Here is a 15261-nt window from a genome sequence, read left to right as displayed (position 1 = left end):
CTTCTGCTTTGCCTTATATACTACATTTTTCTCAAAGCACCTGAGAGTTTATTACTTTTATAAAACTTTTGTCTATGTATCTAAGATACATAGAAAAGAATGAAAGAATGGGGAGGGAAGAGAAAAATAAGCAAATTCAGTTGCCAGCTCATCCATAGTTTCTATAATAAAGTTATATAATCAGAGTAGAAGTACACAGAGAGCAAGCCAGGTTGAGCAATTTGCAACTGACTCCTTAGAGAGAAGAGATTACTCTCAATTAGATGTCTGCAATAAAGCCACCTTAAAAAAACAAAAAAACTACATTCTAGAGTCAGCAATGTTGGACTCAGTGCACTCTGCCAAATGCAGAAGCTCTTAAATGAATTATCTAGGTACAGTACATTTCAGTGTGATTTAGGTCCTGGTTTCATGATAGATACGGGTCATATCCATCACCCTGATGGACCCTGATGGACAGCAGCCACTGACAACAAAGTGTGGTTGATTCTACTAGACTGCTCATTGGCTTTTGCTGTTCCCAACCGTAGCATTCTTCTGTGTCATCTGCCAAGGATGGCTCTTCTGAGCATTATTTTCTTAGGTTCCTGTTTAACACCTTAGTTGTCCGCTTATGGCACTTTCCTTCAACAAGCTAACTTCTAAATGTGTTGGAACTTTTCCTCCCCGAGTCCCACCCAGTATGGCTATTGCTGGGAGTACTGGCTACATCAAATGATCATCACTAACAAGTGGTGTAGTGGAAAGAGAGAGAGAGAGAGAGAGAACACAATACGGTGACCATTAAAATAAGAATGCCTTGTGCAACTGGTTTTCTCTACACTCCTATAGAATTGCATTCTTATCCACACTCCAACATTTAATTGGCGGGAGGGGTAGAATTTGAAACATTGGCTTGGAGGGCTCATGCTGTTGAAGTCCAAGGTTCATGTCAATGATGGGATGGGGGGAAGCACAGGAACGTTGAGTCTACTGAATTTTAGCATCAGCTACAACTGTACTGATAATACAGGTCCTGTTTCAGATATTAACTTGGGCCAAAGATCTTGTCCCAAGGTGGAGGAGCAAGTGAGCACAATTTCCTCCATCATGTTCATAACAGTATATGTGAGGAGTTAGCCCACATGGACTCTGTGCTGTGAGAAGCAAGTAGCATCATCCGTTCTTCTTTATGTAGAATCAGGGCAGGCACATCCAACTAACAGATCCATTCACCCACTATCATCATAAGTTATTCAACCTAGATCATAAATTAGTGATCTAATGAATGATATGTTGTGATCATTTATGACTGAATAGGTTCAGATGTCATTTGGATTTGATTTAGCATGTTGTGTAAACCTAGCCAATAATGGTTTATTCAGTAAACTATGGTTAAGGTGCAGCATGATGTATAAACCCAGCTACCATGTTTAATTTTTCATATTTTGTTGACTTAACAGATACCGGGCTATTCTTGCTTAGAAACTACTTCTCTGCTCATTCCAAATATTTCAGACTCAGGACTTCTATAGCAGCAAAACTAGTACATTAAGGTAGAAATAACAAATATGATTCTTGATTTCTGGCTATTGATGCTTACAAAGCTGAGGGGAAGTAAATAATTTGTGTGAGTTAGAACTGTGTTTCTGAGCTGGCATCATTGCATCAATCAATGAATATTAAGTCCCAGGGTTGCCATTTTCCTTCTCCTTCTCTCCAAATGTGTCAGCTCCCCTTTGCATCCCTGCCTGCCGAGCGGGCTCCCTGCTTTGTGAAAGAAGTCAAACCAGAGGTCCTCTGGGTAATATATTAGGATGGCCTTGCAGAGGAACAAAACTCTATTTTAGGAACTTTTCCAGAATGCTGCTTGGTGAAAGAGGTTCAGAGCTGAGGACAGGATTCTGTGGAATGCTGGCATGAATTGAGGTAGATGCCTCTCTATACGCAAAGACAGCTAATTGGATTTGGCAGTTGTGAGAAAGTTAAAGTTTGTTCTCATGCATTATGCAGAACAGCAGGTCGAAGTTGATTAATAAGGCTATGTGCAGATATCAAACCCATAAATGGGGATGGGGATGGTTATAAAAAGGAACAAGCTGCAAATAGTGCGACTTGTAAAATACAAAAAATACAAGAACCAGTAGGTGGAAACCTTATAGGGAGAGACCCAACTTGAACTAAGGAGGAATTTCCTGTGAGAAATTCAGCAATGGAACAGTCTGCCTCCTGAAGTTGTGGGTGCTCCTTCACTGGAGGTTTTCACTGGGCAGGGCGTTGGACCAGAAGACCTCCAAGGTCCATTCTAACTGTATCATTCTATGAAAACTTGTGCATGACAGTATTCAGACCAGTGTTTCTCAACCTTGGCGATTTTAAGATGTGTGGACCAACTCCCAGAATTCCCCAGCCAGCTTGCTGGTGATAATCAGACCATCATTATCATCGTGGAAACATTAGGCCTAAGCCCTCACTCCATGTTGAAGGGAAGAGTTTGGATGTATTTTTTTCTGCTTAGAAGCAAACCATAGTTTATCACAGCAAACCATGGAACATAGAAATGGAAGCTGCTAATCCCCTCTTTTGAAGTTGGGGGAATGGGGGAGGCTGAGGGTTATTGCTGATTGTTCCTGATCTTCCAAAATAGGCCTGAGAGGATCATCTGAATGAGATTAAGATATGAATGTGCCAAAAGCAACAGGCCAATCCAGGATTGCCTGTTCCAGGAGAAAATGAAAATGCCAATCCAGGATTGCGACTGTGGATGTGAAACCATGCTGGATGTGGATGTGGATGTGGATGTGAAACCAACCAATGATACGATTCATGACTAGTTGGTTTCTCCCTGAACACACTATTTAAATGCTTGTAGTAATACAGACAGGGTAGGTAACATTGCCTTATTTTTAAACCTCCTAAAACAACTTGTTTTTAAAAGATGTTAAGTAGAGAGTATGGATAGAGGTAAACATAAGGAAAGGGGGACAGGGAGGTTCTGTTTTTGATGGTGTTATTGTAAGGCATTTATGTAAGACCTTTGACCTTAGTATCTGTTGTAAACGTACAGTTTTGTATAACACACTCTTATTATATGGATATCATCTTAAGCATCTTAGACCTATGCAGGTATTTTCCTAATCGTTAAATAGTTTATAAATTTTTTCGTTTGTGAATATTGCTTATTTCGGCTTGTATCTATCACTTAGCTGGTGCTAAGTTTCTTTGCTATATACCAGACATGATACAGCAATTCCTTTGGCATTGCTTTGAACTTCTAAGATTTAGTCAGAACAACTTTTACTCCCAAATACATTTGGAGGTGGAGAATCTTGTAGTGATTTCACTCCTGAAATGCTTTGGAAAATAGCCCCTTTGGGACAACCTGCTCTAGTGTCATGCGCTGCCTACCTCTGAATAACGTTCAGACACTGGTTTGCAAAGCAGGCTCTGGTTTATTTCAGAGTAGGTACAACGTTGGTAGAAAAAAGCTGAGAGTGACAGGAGCGCGCCGGTGCGAGGTTTAAATACCCCGCGCCGGTCAGCGCCCCCTCGCTCTCGGTCACGTCACCCCCCTTTGTCCCATGCGTTACCCTGCCATTGGTTGAGGGTTTCCAGGATCGGCCATCCTCAGGTTTTCATTCTTCTGCTGATTGCTTTCAGCTGGGCGATCCCCGTTGTATTGCCGCTGATGGCTTGGGTGGCTCCGTGATCCGTTTAGCTATTGTTTGTTAGCCGTTAGTCGTTGTGGGTTGATGGCTACTTAACTTGTACCCCTTCACCTATTTCCTTGTCATTGTCATGAGTGCCATTGCGCTGATGACTTTAGCTCAACGGCACTCATGACATACTGCCCCCTTTCCGAATAGTGTTCTCCCCCGGGTTTCTGGGTTTTCCCCATGGAGCTGTCAAAATGTCACATTTTTTTTTTTTTTTTTTTTTTTTTTCAAAGTTCCCGCCGGAGTAGTTGTCGCCCCTCCCTTTGCTCCTCCCTCTACCACGTGCCTTCCCAGGGTGTGTCCATGGTGCGCATGCTCGGGTTCTGACCTGGCGTGCGCATGCTCCAGCCACACCCTGTTTGTTTGGCTCAGTTCGGCGAGGCGAGAGGCGTGGCTGGTCGGGTGCTTCTCAGCTCCAGGTAGGGCCCTTCTTTTCTTATTTAGAGTGCGTCGCCTTTGTTGTGTCTCTTGGGCGTTGCCCCCAGGTTGCCCTGTTGACTTGCTTGCCACTCCCCCGCGGCCGGGGGGCGGGGGGAGGGTGCTGGCGATCGTTTGTCACCACCCCGTGGGCCCGGGGCGGGGGGAGTGAGTCCCGGGGGGGGGAAGGTCCACCCAAGTCGCGGGCTTGGGGGGGGCCCTTTCCCTTGGGGCACGGGAGGCGGGGGGAGGCCTGCGGGGGGGGGTTTGGTTTTGCTGACCTTGGTTGCGGTTTGTCGGGGTATGCCCGGTGAAATGCTCTGGTCAGGTCAGGCGCGTTAACGTTATGCGCCGCCACCCATTCAGGGTGGGGGAAGTGTTTCCACCTGACCAGGTAGTGTAGGGTTCCTCGTTGTTTGCGGGAGTCGAGGATGTCCCTTATCTCGAAGTGGTGTTGCCCGTCGATCATAAGCGGTGCGGGCTGTGGCGTGCTTGGGTGCCATCGGGAGGTGGTTGCCGGTTTTAGGAGGCTGGTGTGGAACACCGGGTGGAGCCTCCGGAGGTTGTGTGGCAGGTCCAGGCGTATTGCTACCGGGTTCACTATTTGCGTGACTCGGAACGGCCCGATGTACTTAGGCCCCAGTTTTTTCGAGGGTTGGGTTGACTTTAGGAACTTGGTGGAGAGATAGGCCATATCCCCCGCCTGGAACGTCGGTTGTAGGCGCCGGTGCTTGTCGGCCTGCTCTTTGTAAGCAGCCTGTGCCTCCTTTAGCGCCGCCGTGATTACTGGCCATGCTTCCGCGATCTTCCGTCCCCAGTCGCTGGCGTCCACCTGGGGTTCCGGGGGTTGAGGTAGCTCCGGGATGGGGACGAAGTCGCGCCCCGAGACTACTTCGAACGGGGTTTTCCCCGTGCTCGTGTGGACGGCGTTATTGTATGCGACTTCGGCGAACGGGAGCAGTTCAGCCCAGTCGTCTTGGTGGTAGTTCGTATATGATCGTATAAATTGCTCTAAGGTGGCATTAAGAACCTCAGTGGCTCCGTCCGTCTGCGGATGCCAAGCCGTAGACAGGGCCTGTTGGGTCCCCGTCAGCTTCAGGAAGGCCCGCCAGAATTTGGAGGTGAACTGTGTGCCCCTGTCGGTCACCACACGTGCGGGACATCCGTGTAGCCTGTACACGTGGATGAGGAAGAGTTTGGCTAGTTGTTGCGAGGATGGGACCGACGTGCAGGGGATGAAGTGGGCCTGCTTTGAGAAGTAGTCCTTCACCACCCAAATGGCCGTTTTCTTCTGGCTGGGTGGGAGGTCCACTATAAAATCCATAGAGATTTCCTCCCATGGGCGGGAGGGTTCTGCCACCCGTTGCAGTAGCCCCGCGGGTTTGCCTGGTGCCCGTTTGGCCCTAGCGCACGTTGGGCAGGACGCCACGTAGGTTTTTACGTCTCGCCTGAGCGCGGGCCACCAGAATTGGCGCCGCGTTAGGTGTAGGGTCTTGAGGAACCCAAAGTGTCCCGCTTGCTTGGCGTCGTGTGACCTATGCAAGATCGCCTGGCGTTGCGAGTCCGGGACGTAGATTCTGCCTTCCCCCCATGCCAGGTCTTGCGCCATTGTTACCTTGTCGGGGTTTGCCAGGAACCAGGGGTCGGTTTTGAGGGCGGCGGCGAGGTCCGTGCGCATTCCCCCTGGTAGTTGCGGTTGCCTTCTTTCCGTCGCCGGTTGTCCCGCCGTCGGCTGCGCCGTAGCGTCGAGCTGCCTCCGTGCGCCGCTTCGGGTGGTCACGGCCATCCCCAGTTGCGAGGCGGATAGGACCGTCCCAATGGTGTCTGGGGCGGGCTCTTCGTCTTGGGGCAGCCGGGAGAGGGCGTCGGCCAGAAAGTTCTTCTTTCCCGGCATGAACTTCAGCTGGAAATCAAAGCGGCTGAAGAATTGGGCCCATCGGACCTGTTTTGGGCTAAGGCGTCTAGGCGTTCGTAGGGCCTCGAGGTTCCGGTGGTCCGTCCAGACCTCGAATGGTTGGGTGGCTCCCTCGAGTAGGTGACGCCATGTCTCTAGTGCCGATTTCACCGCGAAGGCTTCTTTCTCCCAGACGTGCCATCGCCTCTCTGTCTCGGAGAACTTCCTTGACAGGTAGGCGCATGGTTTCAGGAGCCCCGTGGAGTCTTTTTGTAGCAGGATGGCTCCCAGGGAGAAGTCTGAGGCGTCGGCTTGGACCACGAACGGCCGTTCTGGGTCCGGGTGCGCGAGGATTGGCTCCGTCGTGAACAGCGCTTTCAGCTTGTCGAATGCGGTCTGGCACGCGGGAGTCCAATTCAGCACTGTGCCTGGGTTCTTGGCGCGTCGGGTGTCCCCCACCCCTTTGGTTTTGAGGAGGTCCGTTAAGGGGAGGGCTATCTCAGCGAACCCCCGGGCGAAGGACCTGTAGAAATTCGCGAATCCCAGGAAGCTCTGTAGTTGCCGTCTGTTGCGGGGCCGCTCCCAGTTTAGCACCGCTTCGACTTTTGCGGGGTCCATTTCGATGCCGTCCCCGGAGATTCGATACCCCAAATAGTCTAGGCGCTCTTTGTGAAACTCGCACTTTGTGGGCTTTGCATAGAGCTGCGCCCTTCTGAGCTTGTCGAGGACTTGCCTGACTAAGGTTACGTGTTCCTCGTATGTTTTTGTGTAAATGAGGACGTCGTCGATGTAGACCAGGACCCCTTTAAACAGATGTTCATGCAGTACCTCATTGATGAGCTGCATGAACACCCCAGGGGCCCCCGCGAGTCCGAAGGGCAGTACCTTGTACTGGAACGCGCCTAGGGGGCAGTTAAACGCCGTCTTCCATTCGTCCCCCTCCCTGATTCGGATGCGATAGTACGCCTCGCGCAGGTCCAATTTGGAAAAGACTTTGCCCGTGGACAGGTGGGCGAGCATGTCCTTCACCAGGGGTAAGGGGTATTTGTTGGACAGGGAAGCCGCGTTTAGGCCCCGGTAGTCGGTACAGAGCCGTAGGGTCCCGTCTTTCTTCTCCCGGAATAAGACGGGGGCTCCGACCGGTGAGCATGCTGGCTCTATGAATCCCCTGTCTAGGTTTTTATCGATGAACTCCCGGAGGGTTGCCATCTCCTTCGGGGTCATCGAATAGATCTTTGGTCTAGGTAGGGGGACGTCGGGCAGTAGGTCGATCCGGCAATCCGTCTTGCGGTGGGGGGGTAGTTGGTCTGCCTCTGCCTCTCCGAAGACCTCGGAGAAGTCGGCGTATTGTTCCGGTAGGTCTGCTGTGGTAGCGGCGTTGTCTTGTGTGGTCGCCTCCGCTCGTCCTACCGTGGGGTTGCTTTCGCCAGCTGGTACTGGTGCTCGATACTCGCCGTCGCCGAATGTGAAGGTGCGGGTCGCCCAGTTGATCCGCGGGTTGTTTTTCGCGAGCCATGGCATCCCCAGGACTGCAATGGGCCGTCCGATGGGCGTGACTACGAACGACGTGCGCTCGGTGTGAGTGCCCATTTGCAGGGTGACCGGCTCGGTTTGTAGCGTGGCTGGTTTCCCTCCCGCTGTAGAGCCGTCCAGCTGGTGGAATGCCAGCGGCGTGGGGAGGGGGAAGCAGCGGAGGTCGAGTTTGGCGACTAGGTCGGGGTGGATGAGGTTTTTTGAGCACCCCGAGTCCACTAGTGCCGCGGCCGTGGTGGCTCCGTTGCCGGCAGAGAGTTGAATTGCTGCCAATATTACGGAGCTTTTGTCGTTTCGTTGAGGTGGTCCGCGTTGCTGTCCCACCGCCTGCCTCGCCACGCGTCTCAGAGCAAGCGGGGAGCATTTCCCGCCGGCTGGTCGGGGTCGGTATTGTCCTCTTCCCCCCAGTAAGTGTCCCAGCCCTCTTCCGGTGTCGCTGTGGCCACGGTCATTCGGCGGTGAGGGGGCGGCCCCGGGTTGGGTGGTTTGGGGCTAATTTTCGGGGCGGGCTTGGGCGCGCTGGTCGGCGGTCGGTTGGCGAAGCAATCCGCCGTCTTGTGCCCTAATTTGCCACACCTCCCGCAGGGCTCCCGGTTGAACTTCTTTTTTGGGTATATGGGGCCGGCCATCCCCCCGTGTGGTGCGGGTACCTTTTTCCCGACATAGTTTGTGTCTTCCGTGGTTGTCATCAGGAAGGTGCGGTGCGCGTGTTCGGCTTTTCCCGCGAGGTGGATCCACCCGTGTAACGTTTCTGGGTCGTCGCGGTAGAGGGCCCATTGGAGAACGTCGCGGTTGAGCCCCCTTTTGAAGATTTCCAGCAGGGTGGTCTCAGACCAGTCGCAGACCTTTCCCGCGAGGGCTTTGAACTCTAGGGCGTAGTCAGGGACCGTGCGTGTGCCCTGTTTAAGTCTCTGGAGTGCGCTTTTCGCCCGTACTTTAGCTAGGGGGTCTTCGAAGTAGGTTTTCATCTCTTTGATGAAAGCAGGGAAGGTGGCGAGGGCGGGGGAGCTGGACTCGTACAGTTGGACGTACCAGTCCGCCGCCCTGTCTTGGAGTTTGATCGCCACGGCGGCGATCTTGTCGGCCTCGGAGTCATAGGAGTGTCCGTGCCTCCCCATGAACTCCCTAGCGTTGGTCACGAAAAACGAGAGTTTTGAGGGGGTCCCATCGAAGAAGATGGGGAAGTCCTTTGGGGCCCGGGCGTTTTGTGCGGCCCCGCCTCTCGCTTCCCGGGGTGTGGTGTCGGCCGCCTGTGCCGTCTGCTGGCTCTCCGCTGGCCCGTGTGTGTTCGGTGCTTCGCTCGGGGTGTGGGCTTGTGCGGGGACGTCGTTGGGTGGCGCGGGGGGCATGAGCGCCTGGAGCATGGTCCGGAGTTCCGTCAGCTGAGCCCGCATGGCCGCGAGTTCAGCTCGTGCCTCCTCGTCCACAGCCCGCGCCGCCGCTGGGGCCGGTTCCGTTGGCGCGTCCTCGGGGGTGGGTTGCCGGTGGGGTTCATCGTCCCTCCGCCGCGGGTCCGCTTCCTCCTCCGTCTGATGGGTGTCTCCGTCGTCCTCCTCCGTGTCGAGCATCGTGGGGCTGTCGCTCCACGCCCGTTGCTGGGGTGCGATGTGGGGCGCGGGGTCCTCCGCTGGTTTCGGAAGTCGTGCTGCTCCCTCCCGCGGTCGGGTTGCCTCCGTCGCCATCTCCCCTTGGGGTTGGAGCTGAGGCTCGGGTCGGGTGGGGTGGGCGTCCATGGCTCCGGGAGTCCGCGGTGCCTCTGGCCTCGGTCGGTCCTCCTCTGTCTCTTGCCGCGCGGCTCGCCCTCCTTGCCCGCGTCGTTCCGGCCTCATCTTGCTGGTCTTCTCGCCGTCTACTCCTCCCGCGGCTCGTTGTCGTCCGGTGGGGCTCGGCGAGGCTGAGTTTATGACTCTCAGCTTTATGTCATGCGCTGCCTACCTCTGAATAACGTTCAGACACTGGTTTGCAAAGCAGGCTCTGGTTTATTTCAGAGTAGGTACAACGTTGGTAGAAAAAAGCTGAGAGTGACAGGAGCGCGCCGGGGCGAGGTTTAAATACCCCGCGCCGGTCAGCGCCCCCTCGCTCTCGGTCACGTCACCCCCCTTTGTCCCATGCGTTACCCTGCCATTGGTTGAGGGTTTCCAGGATCGGCCATCCTCAGGTTTTCATTCTTCTGCTGATTGCTTTCAGCTGGGCGATCCCCGTTGTATTGCCGCTGATGGCTTGGGTGGCTCCGTGATCCGTTTAGCTATTGTTTGTTAGCCGTTAGTCGTTGTGGGTTGATGGCTACTTAACTTGTACCCCTTCACCTATTTCCTTGTCATTGTCATGAGTGCCATTGCGCTGATGACTTTAGCTCAACGGCACTCATGACATCTAGGATGGTCACCCACTTTCTTCCTTTCCTCCCTCCTCCAGCCCTGTTAGCCCTTCAAGGTAGACCAGACTAGGCATCCAATGTCATGTAGGTCAACACTACTTTTATTGTAAAGCTATAGTAAGAGAATTTTACAAGTCTGAATGCACTTCCCCCCTCCTTCCCTTTATCTTCGTGAGAACTAGGGAGGGTCTTGTTTGAGTGGCTTACTCGGAGTACAGTTCTGCCCTGGACTCAGGTTTCTTTTATCTGACCGTTGTCTTGGTAGCGGCTCTTCCTCCTGCCTTCAAGGCCATTCCCTCTGCCCTCCACACTCCCTCTTCCTTCCTTCCTTCCTTCCTTCCTTCCTTCCTTCCTTCCTTCCTTCCTTCCATCCATCCATCCATCCATCCATCCATCCATCCATCCATCCATCCATCATCCCTAGAGGGTGGCAAACCTTTTCCTTTGTATCCATTCTTAAGTTTATCCTTTGAGGCCAAGAGACAGTGGTATTGTGGTGGATTCTGGCGCTGCCGATGGTTCCCAGGGAGGAAGCCCATTCTAGACAGATAAGAGGCTTTGCAGCCTGGACACTGTTGCTGGGAAGGTTAAGAGATTCAAGATAGCTCTACCCTAGAGCCCTTCTGGGTTATTTCCCTTAGGTTAGTTGGGTGGCTTTAGTCTGGCAAGATTCTGTCTATATGGTGAGAACAATAACGGACTAGAGTTGGAAATATTGGCTCAGCGTGGTTCTTGGCCTGGTTCCTGAAAGGTATGCCTATTCCAGGAGAAAATGAAAATGCTGTTTTCTGCTGTTGATAATGTGTTTGTTTTGTGCAATGAGTAATGCTGGTTTGTCATATCCAAAGCATTAAAGCTTTTAACAGCACAATCTCCGTATAGTTGCTCAGAAGTAAGACATATTGGGTTTAATGAGCCGTAATATATGACCATTTAGGATTGCCATTTTAAAATAAAGTAGTTACCACTTTAAATAATTATGAAACAGTCAGGAGCTCCTTTTGGGGGGAAAGCAATAGTTTTCTTTAAGTATGATTGTATGTATGTATGTGTATGTGAGTCATGGAAGTTTTATGCTTGTTTTTATTTTCATTATGATGGATGTTTTGTTGTATTTTATTTTGTTGCGAGCCTCAGGGAGTTGGACTGGTTAGCTGGCATACAAATTTCATAAATATATAAATACAATTGCTTGACAACAGGTTGCCTGAGGAAATTAAATTATGCAATGTTAATGGCAATTTTTTCTGTTGCAGTGATCCGTATGTGAAACTTTCATTGTATGTAGCAGATGAAAACCGAGAACTTGCCCTGGTGCAAACAAAAACTATTAAAAAAGTAAGTAGAAATAAGAAGCATGCATTTGCAAACATGTATTTCTCACACTTCTTTCAAAAAGGGCATTCTTTTTTAAGTATGTCCTCTATTTTAATAAAATGAGTTGTTTAAATCTTTGTATCTGAATCACAGGTGTCTGATTCAAGCCAAGTGACATCACATGGGACATAATAAAATTTCCTAAGTGATGTGAATTATGCAATTTGCAGTAGTTGTGGACTGACACAAATTACTAAATTTGTGTGATGATATCATGCCATGTGTGATGTCACCATCCCATGGGCATCCATGATCTGAATGGGGATCTCAGCTGGATTCTGAATTTAATGCAACACATTGGCTATCAAAATTACTAAAATTGCTAAATGTTGGGATTTCTTCCTTATATTTAAATAAGAAAGATTTATACCCAAGAATTCCATAGAGCTGGAGTCACTTTTGAAAAAGTCTATTACAAGCCTATCAGCTGGTTTGCTAGACTTTGATGATGATCTATTGAAGTGATCTCAAAATCTAGGCTGCAGAATTTAGAATTAACAAAAATCTGATGGGGCAGTAGGTGGCAGAAAAGTGTTATAGGGTTTTATGCATCTTTGCTGCCATCTGGTGGTGGTTTGAATTTTTGCAGCAGTCTAAATCTGGCAGCCTTAGCAAAGCCCTTGTAGCCCATGTTCACTAATAATATTCCATTGGCATAGTATGTGAGAAAACTATCACTGAAATTGAAACATTGAATTTCAATCTCAGCCAAAGAACATGTTACATCAATTCTGAAACAGTGTCACTGAATTTTAGGCCAAAACCAAGTTCACCTTTTAGTCACTGTAGGTAGTAATGTAATTATTAATGGTCTAGATTTAAGATCAGGTAAAGATCACCTGATATCTTAACTTATACATATTTATCTGAATATATGAAAAGATGTTTTGCTCCGTTTCTCCTGAACTTCAGAAAGAAACCCAGCAATTTTAAGGATTAGGACTTTGTTAATGTTGGTATCCACTTTCTCAGTTTTTTTTTACCAAACCTAGTTTATCAGGTTGGTTTGTTTGGATAAAGATTGTTATTTCAGAAGGATGATCAGCTGCCCAGCTTCTTTTTATTCTCTTCCTTGTGATGCTCTTGCTGCTTGGGAAAAAATATAAATTGAGATGTTTTTCATGCTTTAAAAAAAACTTAGTTTTTTAGCTTATAAGATAAAGGTTTTTCTTATAAGCTATCTCAGGTACCCCCAGTGTGCTAACTGACTGAACATACATTTGGAAAATATACAAATAAATAAGATTATCAAACCGTATTTTGAAATGTTGTTTTTGGTATTCTTTTTTTCAGGGTGGGGGGTATAAATTATGTTTGTGTAAATAACTTGGCTTTGGGGGATCTAAATCATCTTTCTGCTGGCATATTCTTCATTGTATCTTCCAGTAACTTCCCCAATGACATGCTGAAGAATTTTAATAATAAAGCATTTAACTGTCTTCATTAAGACATCTCTGCCCAGGTCATCAATGATCAACTCCCACTGTGCAGTTCCTAATAATAGTGGCATCTATTTCTGGTTTATCCCACTTCACATGGCTACCCACAAGAAGTTTGCTCAGCAAATGAACTCGAAGCCTTTTGACAACAATGTCTTTATTGCTGATGAAAGCTGTGCCTGTGAATTTTCTTCCTTCTTCCCTCTCTCTGTTCTATTGTAATTCACCATGAATTGTACTGTAGATTTGCAGCATTTTCTAAAGTTTTGTGTTACTAAAATTTCCACCCCTTTTTTTCTTACAGACTCTAAATCCAAAATGGAATGAGGAATTTTATTTTAGAGTAAGTTTTGGTTTTAAGAAATTTTACTCTATGTTGAATGTCATTCAATAATACGTATGTACCAGCAATTTGCAAAAATGTTTTGTAGTCTGTTTATAGAGTCTCAGAAACAGCTCTGGGTGGTGGCCAGAATGCTGCAGCATCCTCATTTTCTTAGTTGGATTTTTTATTTAATTAGAACAAAGGGGTGAAGAAAAGATAAACAGATATAGGTGGCAAAAAGAGCAGACTAGAAAAAAGGCAACCATATTTGGTTAAAAAGAACCAGGTCCTAATGTGCAGGCTGGTATTTAAGTTGATGGACCAGGTTTTAAGAAGTTGAAAACTGCTAGATTAGTGTTCCCTTTTTTTTTTTTTTTTTACAGAGGGGAGAGCTGAAATTGTATCTGTGCATGGGAAAAGACCCAAATCTTCACCAGATCTAAAGTCCCAGATCTTCAACCAGATCTCCCAGATTTATTGCATCTCCCCTTTGAGCCACTTTCTGGTTAATCATAGCTTGATTTCTCAAGAGCTCATGCAAGCAAAGCTAAGGACATTTTTAGAGATTGTTCAGAAGGGATGCATACTCTTGGGTGGTGGAGAGGAACACTTTGAAGTGTTGTTTCTTACAAAGACGCACAAGTTTTGGCAACGCAGCATGCAGCACGTGTCCTGCAATCTTTGATGATAATCATATAGTTATAGAAAGCTCTAGTTGTAATCACTGGGGTATTAAGGTTTGAAGAGGAGTTGCTGGCTTTTATCAGTGGCAGAGAGTGGCTAAAATTACCAGTGGCCAGTGGTGTGCTTGATGATAAACTAGATGTCCCATGAGGGTTGGACTGACTGTGGCAAGGCAATAAGCAATCACACACTTTCAAAGTAGTGGCTAACCAAGATTCCCCTTGCTGATCCCTGTTAGTTTCAAATGAGAATTTCCATTCCCAATCATGCTGATCTAACTGCCACCAATTCTTAGCATCCTTGGGTAGAAGTAAACACACTGAGTAGGAGACAGCTTAGCTTCCATTTCTGCACACTCCTGCCCATCTCTCTGTAGTTGTGATAGTGCATCCTCCCTCCTTAAAAAACAAAGGCATGTCAAAGAAACCAGGATCCAATGTCCTGCAAGACACATATTAAAATGGGAGAACCTTACTTATATGAGGGGATAATAACATAGGAAGCAGCTTCATACCGAGCCATCCCATTCTAGCATTATCTGCACTTTCTCTCCATGGATGATTTTTTTTTTCTGGTTTAGTCCTACCCCCCCCCTCTAAATGGAACTATTTGGGATAAAATCTGAGATATATGTAGTCTGCTATGACTGCCACCAAGCATGCCTCCTCTTTATTAGAATGCCTTTTGCGTTCTCATGTCACTTAAACAAAACCAATGGGAGATAGAAAATGGTGCATTGGTAGCCTATAAAACTTATCCATGCTGGTGCCCTCTAATTTACATTTTGGTCCCTATTGTAACCTGCAGCTTCTGGAGTAGAATGCTTGATTTCCTAATCTACTGAGCTGCAAAACACAGATTAGGGGAAGAAGGCCAGACTATTGGGCTACAACATGGCTCAGAGCATCTAGATAGAAAATGGTGCGTTGGTCATGTCCAAATGTGCCACAAAACATGATTGCTTTTGGTGTACATGATCCAGATTGGCATCCTTAGCGTATGTTGTTGGTGTGGCTGTAATACGATCCCCAGTCATGTTTCCATATTTTCACAGTTCCATGATTGACAATTGCTGTTCTTTGTGTTACTTGTCCCGTATCCCTATAATTACATGCTTACAGACTTCTTTACACACACACACCAACACCAACCACCTCTTGGTCTCTAACAAACATCTTCCTCACTTGCTTGGAGTTGGGTTATGCTACAGAAGGCAGCAAGTATTTGTTAGCTAGAAATTATACCATTTCACACTTAATCAACTGAAGTTCTGTAACACCGAGCAGTGTATTGTTTCACTTCTCCCTTCACACTTTCTTTAAAAAGAGAGAGTGAAAGAAAAAACTCAAGTAGGAAGGGGGCAAGGTAAAATTCCAGCAATTTAAATTTAATCTTTGGGAGCAGCTGTCTGCCAACAGACTGGGGCATTGTAGGCTGTTGAACTGCTACTGTCTTTTTCAGACAGTGTCTGTGCAGTTGGCTTGCTTTTTGCTCAGTGTTCTAGAAACAATATTTTGGCA

The 15261-nt window shown here is 48.2% G+C and overlaps 1 protein-coding gene across 1 annotated transcript in view; it reads left to right on the top strand.

Moving 5' to 3' along the window:
• NEDD4L (NEDD4 like E3 ubiquitin protein ligase) overlaps window positions 1–15261 on the top strand; it is a 284464-nt gene that overhangs the window by 121577 nt on the left and 147626 nt on the right. The window contains exons 3-4 of the mRNA XM_063295785.1: window positions 11173–11254; window positions 13037–13075. Coding sequence (XP_063151855.1) covers window positions 11173–11254; window positions 13037–13075 — 121 coding nt within the window. The remainder of the gene's footprint in view (window positions 1–11172; window positions 11255–13036; window positions 13076–15261) is intronic.

This window comes from Candoia aspera, chromosome 2 (genome assembly GCF_035149785.1).
Source record: "Candoia aspera isolate rCanAsp1 chromosome 2, rCanAsp1.hap2, whole genome shotgun sequence".
Taxonomy (NCBI): Eukaryota; Metazoa; Chordata; class Lepidosauria; order Squamata; family Boidae; genus Candoia; species Candoia aspera.
This window is presented reverse-complemented; position numbering and strand designations above follow the sequence as displayed.